This window comes from Trachemys scripta, chromosome 4 (assembly GCF_013100865.1).
Source record: "Trachemys scripta elegans isolate TJP31775 chromosome 4, CAS_Tse_1.0, whole genome shotgun sequence".
NCBI classification, from domain to species: Eukaryota; Metazoa; Chordata; order Testudines; family Emydidae; genus Trachemys; species Trachemys scripta.
The window spans coordinates 24,619,227-24,634,601 of NC_048301.1; the positions used below are offsets into that span (position 1 = coordinate 24,619,227).

The following is a 15,375-nucleotide window of genomic DNA, read 5'->3' on the forward strand; positions in this document are numbered from 1 at the left end:
CCCATTAGTGGATGGGGGACGCTAGGACCTGGGGCAGCAGACAGCAGTTGCTGCTGGCTCTGGCAGTACAAGCAGGCAAGGGAGAGGCTGGCAGGGAGGGGGAGGCCCCACGGGGGGGGACGCGTGGAGGGGGGGTGGCAGGTGGAGGCCAGGAACCCATCCAACACTCCCCCGCTCCCTGACTGCCCCGCCTCCCAGTCTCCCCTTACCATTCTGGCTCCACGTGTAGGCAAAACATGCTGCCTGGTGGGTTGGTTTGTGTGTTACACAGGGCTGCAGACAGAGGGAGGGGGGAGCAGGGGAGGGCTCTGGCTGCTGGAGGCCAATGGGAGTGGCTCAATCGGCCCAGCCGCCCAATCAGCAGCTGCACTCTGCATGGAAGGGAGGGAGGGAGACAAGGGAGAAAAAAAACCCAGACATTTTAACCTTGTTACCAATTCCTCCCGGACGGCTATTTAGAGACGCAAAAGCCGGACATGTCCGGGGAAATATGGATGGATGGTAACCCTAGGAGCACTAATGAGCTAACAGGTGAGCAGCTACATTAGGAAACACATAATAGCATGGGACACAGCACAGCCTGAGGCAAATGCTCAGGAATCTCACTCTGGGGTAGCCAGACCCCAATCGGGTATGTCCACACTCCAATAAAACACCCGCGGCTGGCCCATGTAAGCAGACTTGGGCTCGCAGAGCTACAAAATTGCACTGGAGACATTTGGGCTTGGGCTGGAGAAAGCCCAAACACCCATAGTGCAATTTTATAGCCCCGCATCAGCTGACGTGAGCCAGTCCTGGATGTGGCCCCTTGTGGCCTACAGCTGGCCACTGCAGGGTAATGAGAGTATGGGGATTGAGTAGCCAATATGGTCTTACTGCTCCCTGCACACTCACCATTAGATGGCATGAAATCCTTGGTCATGTCCAAAACATACCTTCTTCACAGCAGTGCAGAGAACCCCCGTGAAGGCCTACTCCATAGCGCACACGGACTGCGTGGTCCCGCTCTATGCACAGTGCTTGGGGCTCTCAGTTGAGGGAAGTTCCTCTGCAGATGGGGGTTAAGGCACATTGTGATTTGGCTTTCCTGAACTGGACCACAAAATGGTCCGGAAAAAAGAACAGGCAGTGCTGTACTCCCAGTCATTCCTGTCCAGGCACAATGTTGGGTATGTCTCCATTTATTGCAGTTTAAAATGCATAGAAATCCTGAAGCCTTTTCAGAGGAACTCAGCCCAGAGAGCCCATGCAATATATTATCTCTTCAAAGCAACAGAACAACCCTCCCCCTTCACCTCATTGTCAAGAGGAAAGTAGCAGTTCTTTACCATACAGAATAGAACTTCAGACAAATATTTTGAACATTTTGCTCAGCAGAATTTCTTTCACTGAAAGTAACACTGAACAACCTTCAAGGTTGATACAAGGGAACAGGTGTTTTAAAACGCACACGTCAAACCCAAACCCTGCATCCAAACATCCCAAACTTTGCATCTGGATTTGAACTGCACATCTGCTCCCCTGCCCTGTAATGGGCTGAACCAAAACCCTGGATCTGAACTGCATACCTCCTCCCCCGCAATAGGCTGAACCCAAACCCTGCATTCTGAACCACACGCCTACCCCCTTACCCTGCACAATGGACTGAACCCAAACCCCGCATTCTGAACTGCATACCTAGACCTCCTGCCTCCCACCCCCATGGGCAGATCCAAAACCATGGCTCTGGATCCAAACAGTGCACCTTGGGCCTCATCGCTAATGTATGGATTCTTTACATTTATGATGTTACTAAATCCCTTTTGGCAGCCCCATCATTGGGGAGTTGTATGTTCGTCAACGGTGCATTAGTCATAGATTTTCAAAGACAGATGAACTAACTAGGACTACTACAGCCAAGTACCTCATGGCCATTTCTATTCCTTCGCTGACAAGTTCCGAAAGCGGCAAGCCGAGGTTCTGCAAATTGCAGCATTTGAACTAAAACTGCAAATGTTTACAAGGAACAGCAGAGTCTGGGAACAGGTTAACAACCATGTGGGGTTGTGTAGAGGAGAGCATTTGGCTATGGATAATCTCTGCTTTGATCAAGCAGACACCACCATTTTACACAGTCCAAGCTAGTATGGAGATCGCATCTAAAGCAAAATAAAAAGTATCATTCCTTTTGGTAGATGATGTTCTTCCCAATGACTCCTCCCCAAATCACTTTATGTGAGCTCTCACTGTTTTTAAAGTCTTTCCCTCGAGGGAGCGGATCGTTTAATATAGAGTACAGCATTGACGTCTGGTATTAAGTCAGTCAGGCTACTTCGAAATGAGGCGAGTGGGCGTCCTGGTAAGAAAATAAAAATGTAAGTTTAAACAGAGGAGACAGGTCATCTTGGTTCTTTAGATTCAAGACAGATTTATATATAAAGCACTCTCTAAGCAGGTTCCTTTTACACCAGCTATGTGCATATGAGGCATTCTTCCTACATTCCCTGTGCATCCATGATCCTCACCAACTTCCGTAGGAGTGCACAATGCAGGATCAGGCACCATAGACTTTCTGTCTCAATCTGTATTACAGAGTTACATTAACAAGTTACCAACACCCACAGCTCCAGTTAATGTGAATGCAAGACCCAGGCCCTCGGCATGTCAGAAAAACAGACCACAAGTAACAGAATTGTCCTTTTCGGCCAATCAAACAAAGACTTATTACAAAATGTGAGGAAGAAAAGGCTTAGGAGAATAAAAACAGACTACAGAATGGCCTTGATACAGGGTAGCCTGTTGCAGAAACAGAATCAAGCGACACAGGCAGGATGTTTTATTCCATTCTATATAGGTTTTTATATCGTGCTCATCACGGTAGTAGCTGAGCTCCTTCTAATAGTCACATGCTTCATGTGCTAACCTCTGTCACGTTATAAAACCTAGAAGAGATGCAGAATACAATACACATGCACAAACCATTGCTATTGTGAAACTGGCTCTGTGCACAGAGGCCAGCCATATTGTTTTGTCAGCAGATGAATACTCTCTTATACAATAAAGTTATCCGTGTACAATTTTCATACAAACTTATAGAGTATGATTTGAATATTTTTTTAAAGCAAAGAATGCCAAAGGGCAGCCATGTATCATGTCAGCAGACAAGATACATGATCATAAGCATCATCGTACCGATGCCTGGTTAATGTTCATTTACCTTATTCAGTGTTCACATTATAAGTATTAGCTTGGACTGCTGCTGAAGTGTCAGTTAAATGAGGGGATTTACAGTGTAATTCTAAAACCATACAAGCTGGCTTCAATGAAAGGCTGTAATCAGAGCTAATTATAGGGACATTTGTGAAACTTATTGGTCTGGGGCTTTAATTTGATATAAAAAGGAGCAAAACTATTGTAAACTATGGTTCTTTTGAATATAACGATAGTAAACACCTACTTTTATATATCTTCTTTCACGTCTAAGGACCCAAAGGCTTTTTACAAACAGTACATACCACAGCAATTGCCTCAACCACTACTAAATGCAGCTATCTCTGGGGTGGATCTTAGCAACTATTTAAACCAATACCATGCAAAACTGTAGTAGAGGAAGTGAAGAAAATGATCACATCCTGTTGAAGATGCTGTTGTAATTCACAGAAGGAGAATGTAATTAACCAAACATGGACACAGACACTAAAATCTCCATTATTCTTGCAAGATAAATGGTATCTTTAATGACCACAAAAGGTAGCTTCCTGTCTTAACAGTAAGACAATATTATTATTATATTAAGCTCCTAAATAGTGCTTTTTCCTTTGTAAATCTCAAAGAAGGGCAGTATCATTATCGCCATTATACAGATGGGGAAACTGAGGCACAGACAGGGAAGTGACTGGCTCAGCAGGTTAGCAGCAGAACTGGGAATAGACCCCAAATCTTCTGAGTCCCAGGCCAGTGCTCTAGTCACTAAGCCACACTACCTCTCCTAGACAATACTTTGAGATGGTACTCCAAGATAACCGTGCCACCTAGCACCATGCAGGGGCACTGGCAAAGTACTGACTCGGAGAACAGAGCCACCTCCTGAATCACTCACACCACTTCCTAGGCACTCTGGATTTTTCATGGCAGGGCAGCCTCTCATCTCAGTACTGATCAGGCCAGTCCCTATCCAGCTTGTGAAATCTAACCACCTCAGAACCCAGCTTCTATTAAATCAAACAGAACAGCAGCTTTATGCAATGGGACATGATACCAGTTCCTAAGTGGAATGTCATGCTTTTTTAAACACAGGATCTAAAGGGAACCTTTTTTACTTCCTTCCTGCATGCTTTCTGTCCCAACGACTTACAACTAGCTCTGGCCTCTGTACTGAAAGATCTTTACTGGGTTTTCAATAAAATAAAATCATCTCACCTGTCCATGTTCTCTGTTGAGTGACAATAAAACTTTGGCACTGTGGTTGAGAGTTACAGATTGCTGCAGCTTCCTCTGCATTATAAATGGAGAGCAAACATCCCAGATGGCTGTAGGAGGGCCAGCATTTATAGTCATGCATTTCCATGGTTCGGAATCCCTTTAGGGTGATGTATTCTGAGAAACAGAATAAAAACTAGTACATAGGCACACAGCTTTTAGGAAACTTCTAATATAATCCAAGAGGAAGATACCCTGCAGTATGTTATGGTTACATCATAAAGTTAATACTTTGCCCTTGCGTGACATCCTTCATTCAAATAAGACAGAGGGAAGTTAAAATAGCCTTCTCAAACTGAGTCAGTGGAGGAACCAAGCACAGAACCCGTACATTTTGACTTAACCCCCATGCCTCTTCCCCCCCCCCCCCCCTTTAACCACTAGATTTGTCTAATGCCTTCCAGACAGATATGACAGAGCAGGCAATGTTTAAGGCTACCGCTCACTCACTGTTAAGATTTCTGCCCCTTTGTGGAAGTGTAAAATAGGGCAGAGGTGCTAATTTTAATACACTGCTAATGAACACTGATGGATAAACTGAGGGAGAGACATTGTTAGCAAATACGACTGTTAGAAATGCAGGCCCCTCTGTGCAAGAGTGCACCAACATTTTTGCACATGCTCGGCTTGCAAGCATGCAATTTCCAGAGAAGATGTAAATCTGGCACTCCACGGATATTGCAATTCATGCCCATCCCAAGCCTGCACGGGAACCCTTAGGAAAACTTGGGCCACAACACCTTTTGTGCTCAAAGCAGCAAGGAATGAACCTTTTCATAAGGAAGAATGTTTAGCCACTTTTCCCCACAATGTAAAGGGTCCCCTTCTTTAGTACAGAGGAACAAAGCCCCAAACTATGATCCATGGTCCACCAATGACTCAAAGCAGCAGATAGGTTGCACAATGAAACAGGAGAAAAATAAAGTATCACAGGGCTCCGTGGGTAAAGAGAGTGGAGGCCATCTGAGGATCTTCCTTACCAACTGGTCCACAGACGTAAAAAGCTGGAGGGCCACTTAAGATATTAACAGGACATATATTCACTTGAAACACAGACTGATGCACATGCTGAAAGGATTGTGAGTAGAGTACTTAAAGCAGCACGCACACATGCACACACACATGTAAGTCAGATTGTTCTGCAAGGTACGTACAATGTAGTACAAGCAATCCCATGCAACTCTCGTGAAAAACAGCAAGATTGCTCCAAAGAGAAAGAAACAGGGATTCTATGGCCAGCTCCACACTAGAAACGTTTGCTGGTACAGCAATATCAACTAGGGAGTGATTTTGGGTGATTACTTTACAGTTTTGGTGATACTTCTATTTTCAAAAACCCCAGTGCAGATGCAGTTATACCAGCATAAAAATGCTTTTGCTGGTATGGCTTATTTCACTTTTTTTGCTGGTGTGACAGCATCTACACTAGGAGGGCTTGACTGTATAGCTATACCTGTACAATTTTAATGGTAAACTTTTTCTAGTGTAGACTAGGCCTAAGTGTGCCAAATTCTGCCCTCACATACATCCACTGTGTCCATTGGGGCTGCATGAGCGTAACTGAGATCAGAATTTGGCCATATTTGGGAACCACAAGATTCTTACAGTTCGATCACACCTGCAGTAATTGAACTATTATCTAAAGACTCTGAAGTCCTGTACCTTTTAAAAGAGGAAGCCTTTTCTGTAGATATAGCCCAGACTTGTACAAATGTAAAACTTTTTCAAAAGCTCCTAGGGTTTCATTTATTCCATATCGTAAATCACCTACATTAAAAAGAAAAATATGACAGAAGTGACTAACCCGATGAAATATCATTTAAAATGTCTTCTCATAAAAGACAATGGGGTCTAAATATTAGCTTGTACCTGTTGCGTTCAGAATATCACCCAGAAGGGGCCGCAAAGCAGAAGGTGCAGTGTGTGGCAAAAGATACGTGAAAAAATACCTGCAAAAAAATCCCACAGGCTTGTTAGAAGTGAGAGGTCTCAATATGTTAACAATTAGTCCTCTCTAAATTTTCACTTTCCATCTCAGGAGGACTATTCTTTTCTATTCAGGTTCTTACACAATGCCCCATACTGTGGGGCTAGAGCATCTTAACTGGCTTCTCATAGATCATGTTGCCAACCCCTCTTAAAGCTTGTCCCTGTGGCATATAGTGCTGCCAAGTGCTTTATTCAGTCTAATTAAAAGGATTCAAGCAATGAAGCTTTCACTAAATTCCACTGAAATTGCCTTGCTCACCTTTAAGCAGTGACTTTCCAATCTACAAAGGACATGTATTCTCTCTCACTTAGGACAACCAGAAGGCCTTGTGCTAACAAGGCTTGGCAGCCCATTATTAACTGAAAGACAGGGTAGCTCATTATTAATTCCTTGAACCATCCAGTCCTTCCACAAAGCTGCTGCTCTAAAAGGAATGGGTAATTATTGTAAGACTATAATTTTCTTTTAGGGTGAAATTAGGATCCCTCAATAACAGTGACTCCCTCTTAAGCCCCTGAACATTAATAATGGGCTATCAAGACTTTCACCTCCAGGTCAGCAGTTCAAATTTAGCCCAGATCAATGGAGAGAGGAAGTTGCTGTCTTTTGATGACTGATTGGTGGCCTACGTGAAGTGACTTGACAGTCTCAGTTCAATGCCCAATAGATGTCCATCTCTATTTCTTCTTCGCTCCTTTGTTGCCCATCTCAAATGAGAGGCCATGAGTTAAAAGGACACAGAGACTAAACTATCCTGTTCTCATGCAGAGGCAACTCCACCTGCAGTACCACCAAGCTGAGGCACATTGGTGGGGGAAGCTTGCACCGCCTCTTCTGTGGATAGTTAGAGGATTGCCATCTCCAAGGCTGTCATTGTGGCACCTCTGGGAAGCAATAAATTCACGGGGGAAAGCTTTTTGGGCAGGTTTATTGGCGATCATAGAGGGAAGCAGTGCAGGAAGGGTGTCTGCACTCTTTCCAACCGATGACTACGCTGTTTTCAATTCTTAGCTAACAAGAAAAATAATATTTGCTACAAAGAAATTCTTAATAAATCTCTCTCTTTCTATCTGTGCTACATAGAATAAGCACAGGATACTGCTCACTACATGGTATCGTGCAATTTATGATCAAATCTGCCACATTTTTCTATATAATTGCACATACCGGTATGCATTAAAAAGATTCTTCTTTTCATTTAGTCCGTCACATTTCCCAGCTGCAGTACATTTGAGAATGAAGCTTTTTCCAGGGAAGTCTAGTGTGCAGTCATTATCTTCCTTGCATGACAGTTCCTCGGTGCTGGCATCGTCCATGTCTGTCACTTTTAGGTTTCCATCCACCATAACAAACTGCCTTGGCTGGAAATCCAAGAGGACTATTGAACCCAGAGGGGAATGTGCCAGGTAAAACAGCAGTTTCACTAGACTCAGGCAAATCTGAGAAAGGAGAGAGGAATACACATGGGAAACATAGTCCAAAAAAAGCTATTCAGCTGAAAGAAGAAGGGGAAAGGCATTCAGTGAAATTAAAGACAAGAAATGTACAGTATTTAAAAGGAAATTATGTATATGTTACAAGCTGTATTGTCAATATTGCCACAGGATTTTACTGTCATAAGCAGTTTAGCAATGTTTGTTAAATACGCTTAAGCACAAAAATAAACCTTTGCAGTCACACCACTAAGGTAAAAAGCTACAAGGGATACAATATCACCTTTCATGCTTCAGGCCATATGTAGATTGCCGGCTGGAATCAGGAAGGTGTTTTCCACCATGGTACAGCATTACACAATTGGCCCCGATCCTGCAACTGTTTCATGCGCTTGGACTCCTGCACCCACATGGAATCCCATGTACTTCAGCCTGCATGAGTTCAGGGGTTTGTTCACTCAGAACAGCTGACAGGATCAGTGCCTAGTGTGGTGCATCATGGGATAAAAGCAGGCAGGGACCATCAGTCCCTGCATAGACCACTGCAAGAGTCAGGATATAGGTGTAGATGGTCCAATTATCTGTTCTAGAACGTACTCCCTATGTAAAACTGTTGTACTAAATATTTTGTACATTAAGAGTATGTCTACACTGCAATTAAAAACCCGTGGCCGGCCCATGCCAGCTGACTTGGGCTAAGAGGCTGTTTAATTACGGTGTAGTCATTCAGGTTAGGGCAGGGCGCAGGTAGGGTTGCCAACTTTTTAATTGCACAAAACCGAACACCCTTGCCCCATCCCTTCTCCGAGGCTCTGTCCCCTGCTCACTCCATCCCCCCTCCCTCTGTTGCTCACTCTCCCCCACCCTCACTCATTCACTCGCTCGCTCATTTTCACCAAGCTGGAGCAGGGGGTTGGGGTGCGGGAGTGGGTGAGGGCATCGGCTGGGGGTGCAGGCTCTGAGGTGGGGCCGGGAATGAGGGGTGATGGGTGCAGGAGGAGGATCCAGGCTGGGGCAAGGGTGTGGGAAGGGGTGAGGGCTCCGGCTGGGGTTGTGGGCTCTGGTGTGGGGCCGGGAATGAGAGGTTTGGGATGCTGGAGGGGGATCCGAGCTGGGGCAGGAGTGTGGGAGACCTTTCCTTCTGCTGGAGCCTGCCATGAAGCCCCTATGATGAGTTTGGGATGTCTTGGTCTGTCGTTGGCTATGACTGTGGTAGCCATGTTCAGCCTTGTGGGTCACATGCTTCTGGGGGTTTTATGGTTTGTGGGTTTTTTAACCAAAGAATTTCTCACTGATTGCAGTGTAGTTCTTCCTTTAACTTCAACACCATCCTCCCTCCAATAAAGCAAATAAGCAGCAGCCATTACAGTGAGACCCTGACCGAGCCCTCTGAGGGCACTACTGTAATACAAACAATAAAAATAACTTCCATGTCATATGTAATTTATGCTAATGGAGAGCTAAAGAGCCTCACTTGGCCTCTCACCTACCAGACTGAGACAACAATTTATTATTATATATTTGTTTGATAGTAGCACCAACAGGCCCCAAACAAGATCAGAGCCCTACTGGACCAACACATTGTAAGAGACGGTCCCTGTCCTGAAGAGTTTATAATCTAGAACAGGGGTGGGCAAACTATGGCCTGGGGGCCGCATCCGGCCCTTCAGACATTTAAATCCGGCCCTTGAGCTCCCGTCGGGGAGCAGGGTCCGGGGCTTGCCCCACTCCACATATGCCGTGGCTCCGTGCTGCTTGTGGAAGCAGCAGCATGTCCCCACTCCAGCTTCTATGCGTAGGGGCAGCCAGGGGGCTCCGCACGCTGCCCCCTCTCCAAGCGCAGCCCCCGCAGCTCCCACTGGCCAGCACTCCTGACCCCCTCCAGTGCCCCTGACCCCCTGCCCCAGCCCTGATCCCCCTTCTGAACCCCTCAGTCCCACCCTCCTGCACCCCAGAGCCTGCACCCCCAGCCGGAGCCCTCACCCCCCAAATTGCACCCCAACTCTCTGCCCCAGCCCACAGCCCCCTCCTGCACCCTGAACTCCTCATTTCTGGCCCCATCCCAGAGCCCGCACCCCCAGCCGGAGCCCTCACCCCCTCCCATACCCTCAACCCCCAATTTCATGAGCATTCATGGCCCACCATACAATTTCCATACCCAGATGTGGCCCTCAGACCAAAAAGTTTGCCCACCCTTATCTAGAAAAAGGATAAGAAACAGAAAAGGGATAAGAGAAAAGACAGAAGCGCAGAGAGGTGAAGTAACTTGCCCAAGGTCATGCAGGAGGTCAGTCAGTGGAAGAGCCTGGAATAGAACCAGTCCCTGTCCCTTGCCCCCTCCACTGGAACACAATACCACTGCAATAATGGGCCTTCCTATACAAATCAATAGACCTCTCTGCAAAGGCGTGCAGAACAGAAGGAACCAGACATCCAGTCTAACACAGAGTATTAAACACAATACTATCCCTAGGCAGGATTCTTTAGACTTTTTGTAATTTTAGGTCTGTTGTAACATTGCTTCGGAGAGGGGAATAAAGGAATAGCTAGGAATAGTGGAGCTTCTGCTCTCTGACTGGAGATATTATTTACTGTAATTTAAAAGGGGTGAAAACAAGATTATTTATAGATTTCCAGGAGCATTCAGAAAGTCAGCATGACAATCCTGTGAGCCCCAGCACACATCATGGGCTCTTTGCATTTACTCTGTTTGAGACCTAAAAGCTACTGATAAAACTGCCTTTGTTTTGTTTTCTTACTTTAAATCTCTCCTCCCAGGGAGTCTGCAGAAGCTGAATCATCTCCAGAGGGGACCCCAGCTCCAGCATAGCTATGACCCTTATTTCAGGATCTAAGCTATTATCATAGCACTGACCATGCAACTGTAGAGAGAAAAGGAGTGATTGTCATACTGATGCATATTCAAGTACAAATGTCAAGGGAAAAGGTTGAATAAATATTGACAGATCAGCTTGGCCTCTGGGGAATATAGATTCAAGTACAGTAAAAGGCATCAATTCTCCTATACTCTGTTTAAAGCAGGCAGACACTGTGTAATAGAGAATACAATTCAATTGCCCTGTGTTTAGAAGTCACAGATATCATCACATTGATGCATAGTTCTATTTGCTGCCTCCACCAACAGCAGTTGTTCCGCTGAGCGAGAAAGCAGCGTAAACTGCCTTGTGTGATGCCCCCCAGCGAATGGCATCATTAGCGGTCACCAAGCCCAGAAAATGACCCTGATTAGTTTACAGGGTGTCAAGTATCAGGGGGTAGCCGTGTTAGTCTGTATCTACAAAAATAACAAGGAATAACAGATAGTTAGTCTTTAAGGTGCCACCAGATCCCTTGTTGTTTTTACAGGGTGTGAATTTGAAGAACTCGCTTTCTACAAAGCACGTGGCTCTTGGCGCATCCTTGCAAAAGGGTCTGTAGTAAACAGCTCCCGCCCCCCATTCCCATCTCTGCCCAACCCCATCAGTTTGGCTTTGTTTGGAAGACCGGGCTGTCCTTCCTTCGCCCATCTCCGGATGCACATAAGCACCGGGCGCTATAGCACAGCAGGGACGGACACCTGGCTAATGCAGGGCGTAGCTGCCTGTGTGCAATGGCTGTGAGCCAAGGCGATCGGGCACTCGCCCCGCTACCGTCTCCCCCGAACGCCTCCATTCCCGTGGGGATGGGGACCCCGCAGGTGGCCGGGCAGGGGGGTCAGTAGCCGCGGGGCGCTGGGAGCGGCGGAGGGGGCGAGTGGGGCAGCCGCGCGGCATTCAAGCAGCGGGGGTCAGAAGCGCTGTGCCCCGGTCCCTCTACCTGCCTTGACGACGCCGGGGTGGTCGAGGCGCTGCAGCAGGGTCACCTCCTTGAGCAGCTTGTAGCTGGCCAGCCTGTGGCAGCCGGCGGGGTGCCCGTAGCGCTGCACGCAGCGGCTCACGTCGCTGCCCCCCCGGTGCACGGACTTGAGGGCGATGGCTCCGGTCCCGGGCAGCGCCGCTCGCAGCACCAGCTTGGTGAAGCCGGAGCCCACGACGCCCAGCTCGGTTACGCGGCTCAGGTCCCCGCAGCCCAGGCGGCCGCCGCGGCTCAGCCCCAGCTCCGTGTCCCCGGCAGACGTGGCCAAGCGCAGCAGGTCCCGCTGCCTCCGGCTCAGCTCGTCCAGCAGAGCCGGGGGAGGCCGCCTGGCAGGCCGGGGGCAGCCCCGCGTCCCGTTCGCCCCCCAGCAGGGGCCAGCGCCCGGGAAGCTCGGGAGGGCCAGGGCGAGTAGGGCGCTGGCTGCCAGGAGGCCGAGCAGCGCCGCCCCCCGTGGCCGGGCGAGGCTGGCGCCCTCTTTGCCCCTGGCTGCCCGCATGCGGGACGGGCTGAGCGCGGCAACTCCCCCCGGCCCCGCCGGCTCTGCCTGCCCGTGCAAGGGGCGAGCCCAGGGAGGCGTGTCCGTCCGTCTGTCCCAGGAGCACCGCGCCGCTGCCAGCGCCGGGGCTCGGCTCCCTGGGGGGCAGCTGGCCGCTCCCGCCCTCCCTCCGAACGGTTCCCCCTTCGCTCGCCGCCCTCTCCCCCTGCCCGTCTCACGGAGCCTTTGGGCAGCCTGGCGTCTGCAGCCAGCCCCTCCTCTCACCCAGCCCGTGGGTGGGGGCCGGGAAGGCTCCGGTGTTTTAAACCGGCCCTTTCCGTTCGCCGCAAACTGCCTTTGGGAGACAGGGAGGGTCAAACCCGGCCCTGATTTCACTGCACTGTCACCGCCGCCGAATTAGACTTGGGCTGCTCTGACCGGCGCAGCTGAGAGGAAGGATGGTCCCTCTGATTAGCTTGCTAGACTCAGGAGACCCCTGTTCAGTTCTCTGCTCCACTATGATCCCCGTGTGACCCTGGGCAAGTCACTCAGGGCAGATCCTCAGCGGTATTCAGGCACGTAAAATCAATGGGAGTTAGGTACCTACATACCTTTGAATATCTGTCTCTTTGCAAAATGAGGCTAATAGCACTTCCCTACCTTACAAGGTGATGTGAGGGCAAACACATCAAAGACTGGGGGTTACCCAGATACTAGGGTAATGGGGTACTTAGGTTCTGAGCCAACTCTATGGCACTGCAGTTAAAGGAATTACACTAGCTGTGAATTTGGTCCTCTGGCTTTAACTACGCTGCTTTCAATAATTCGTAGAGACAGCATCGAGAAAACATGGTGGGTCTGACTGTGACTGGCCACAGCACCCTAGTATTTCAGTGGACGTAAATGACTGGAGAAGTCAGTATGCAGTGTTGCTGTAGCTTTTGTGGGTCCCAGTATATTAGATAGACAAGGTGGGTGAGGTAATATCTTTTATTGGACCAATTTTTTTTTCTCACCAGCAGAAAACAGTCCAATCAAATATTACCTCACCCACCTTGTCTCCCTAGACAAGTCAGTGGTAGTCGAGAGCCTTAACTCTAAGGGCATCCTAAAGCTGCCCAGGCCTCTATCCCACTACTTGTTTGCTGCGGTGGTGCCAGCTGAACTCATCGCAGAGTGGCATGAGAAAGGTATCTTGGAGGAAGAAATAAGGCTGCCATCCCTAGAAGCCTTTGGGAGAGGATTGCAGAGTATCTCCATGAAAGTTTCGTCAAGATCTCTGAGGAGGATAAAAGAAACATCCCTGTTCACATACGAGTGCTTCACATTCTTGCCCCCCTTGCCTAGCCCAGCAAGGGAATGAAAAGCAGATGCCAGCTCTGCAGGGGGGTCATTTCAGATTTTGGTAGTGGGGGCAACTTTAACCATGATTCCAGGGGCTACTTAAACACCTGAAAACTCTAGGTATTTTTGGCAGATAATAACTTAGAAATTAGTTTTGGAGCCTTAATACAAGAACTAAAAACTTTAATTAATAAATAAAATTCATTCAGAATATTTGCTCAGTATCATTGTCCTTACAATATCACACCAATCACCCATATACTTTTTTATTTTCATTTCTATTACCATCTGGAAAATTATAAGCAAGCAAATATATGCACTCTTAATTTGTATATCTCATTTCTCATTAAAAAGTTAAGAAGTCTAAAGTCGTTGGGTTTCCCCTCAAACAGTCCTCTAAAATATGGAATAACTAACAAATTAGAGAACAAATTCATTTTGCACTAGCTTAAAAAAAAGGAAAGACAAAAAGCTTTTAAAGTGATAATTGGAAAGAAAATATTAGAATAGATTGACCAACATGGATTTCCTATCAGATCTAAGACACATGAAAGTGTATTTCCAGTAGAAAAATGTTATCACCGTTTTCCAATGGCAATGTGTTTTCTTTTCCTATTAAATTACTTCAGTAATAAGAATTAAAGTCTTAAATATTGTAATCTGTTTATACAATGCATTTGATATTTCTCAGGCACAAATGAAAATACACTTCAGTTCAAGATACTTAAGGTGTGAAGCTTCAAAACATAAACACAAATTTAAAAATTGGACTTGCATTTAAGAACAACTGATCTAAAAGCCTGTTTTAGCCTGTGGAAACTGTTCAGTGCTATAATGTAAAATAGAAATCCTGAGTATCTACAGCAGAGGTGGGCAAACTATGGCCCACGGGACCCTCCTGCCCGGCCCCTGAGCTCCTGGCGCAGGAGGCTAGCCCTCCGCTCCTCCACTGCTGTTCCCCTTCCCCCGCAGCCTCAGCTCACTGCTGCAATTCTCTGGCCACGGTGGCGTGGCTGGCTCCAGCTGGGTGGCATGGCTGCCTGTTCTGGTGTTCTGGGCGGCGCAGCTGTAGTGCTGCCAGCCACTGGTGCTCCAGGCAGCGCAGTATGGGGGCAGGGAGCATGGGGGGTTGGATAGAGGGCAGGGGAGTTGGGGGTGGTGGTCAAGGGGCAGGAGTGTGAATAGGGGTCAGGGCAGTCAGAGGGCAGGGAACTGGTGGGTTGAAGGAGGGCAGTCAGGCAGGAGAGGGGGGGTTGGATGGGGCGGCTGGGGGCAGTCAGGGGCAGGGGTTCCAGGGGCAGTCAGGGAGAAGGGGTGGTTGGATGGGGCGAGGGTCCCAGGGGGGCAGTCAGGAATGAGAGGAGGGGTTGGATGGGGCAGTAGGGGGCAGTCAAGGGTGGAGGGTCCAGGGGCAGTTGGGGACAGGGAGGGGTGGATGGGGCAGGGGTCCCGGGGAGGGCGTCAGGGGACAGGGAACAGGAGGGGGTTGGATGCGGCAGGAGTCCAGGGGAGGTTGTCAGGGGGGAGAAGTGTGGGGGTCGGATAGGGGGCGGGGGCCAGGCCACGCACGCCTGGCTGTCTGGGGAGGCACAGCCTCCCCTAATCGGCCCTCCATACAATTTTGGAAACTCGATGTGGCCCTCAGGCCAAAAAGTTTGCCCGCCCTGATCTACAGTGACCCAACTGGATGATTCTTAACCGTGCTGTAATGAAAATATGACACTATATGTCTTAAATATTATTGAGACAATTTGCCCTCTAACCAATGTCATTTCAAGGGCATAGTCCTATATTAAGGAAGTTAGTAAAGAGACTTGTTC

General features: G+C 48.1%; 1 protein-coding gene across 1 annotated transcript; it reads right to left on the minus strand.

The window, feature by feature from the left end:
* Nucleotides 1–472: 472 nt before the first annotated feature.
* Nucleotides 473–12,390, minus strand: LOC117877270 (extracellular tyrosine-protein kinase PKDCC-like). The gene is made up of 7 exons (XM_034770222.1): nt 11,702–12,390; nt 10,641–10,763; nt 7,616–7,887; nt 6,328–6,407; nt 6,121–6,225; nt 4,399–4,575; nt 473–2,335 (listed from the first exon to the last, which is right to left on the minus strand). Exons 1-7 carry the CDS (start codon nt 12,230–12,232, stop codon nt 2,232–2,234), a joined length of 1,392 nt encoding a protein of 463 aa, XP_034626113.1. The 5' UTR covers nt 12,233–12,390; the 3' UTR covers nt 473–2,231.
* Between the last annotated feature and the right edge of the window lie 2,985 nt (nt 12,391–15,375).

Bases quoted from the DNA above. Each gene is read 5' to 3' on its own strand.
- LOC117877270 (XM_034770222.1), bottom strand. From the start codon at position 12,232: ATGCGGGCAGCCAGGGGCAAAGAGGGCGCCAGCCTCGCCCGGCCACGG. The intron at 6,408-7,615 runs GTATGTGCAATT...ATTTTTTTGCAG, and splicing joins AATCTTTTTAATGCATACCG to GTATTTTTTCACGTATCTTT. The intron at 4,576-6,120 runs GTACAGGACTTC...TCTGTTTCTCAG, and splicing joins AAGGCTTCCTCTTTTAAAAG to AATACATCACCCTAAAGGGA.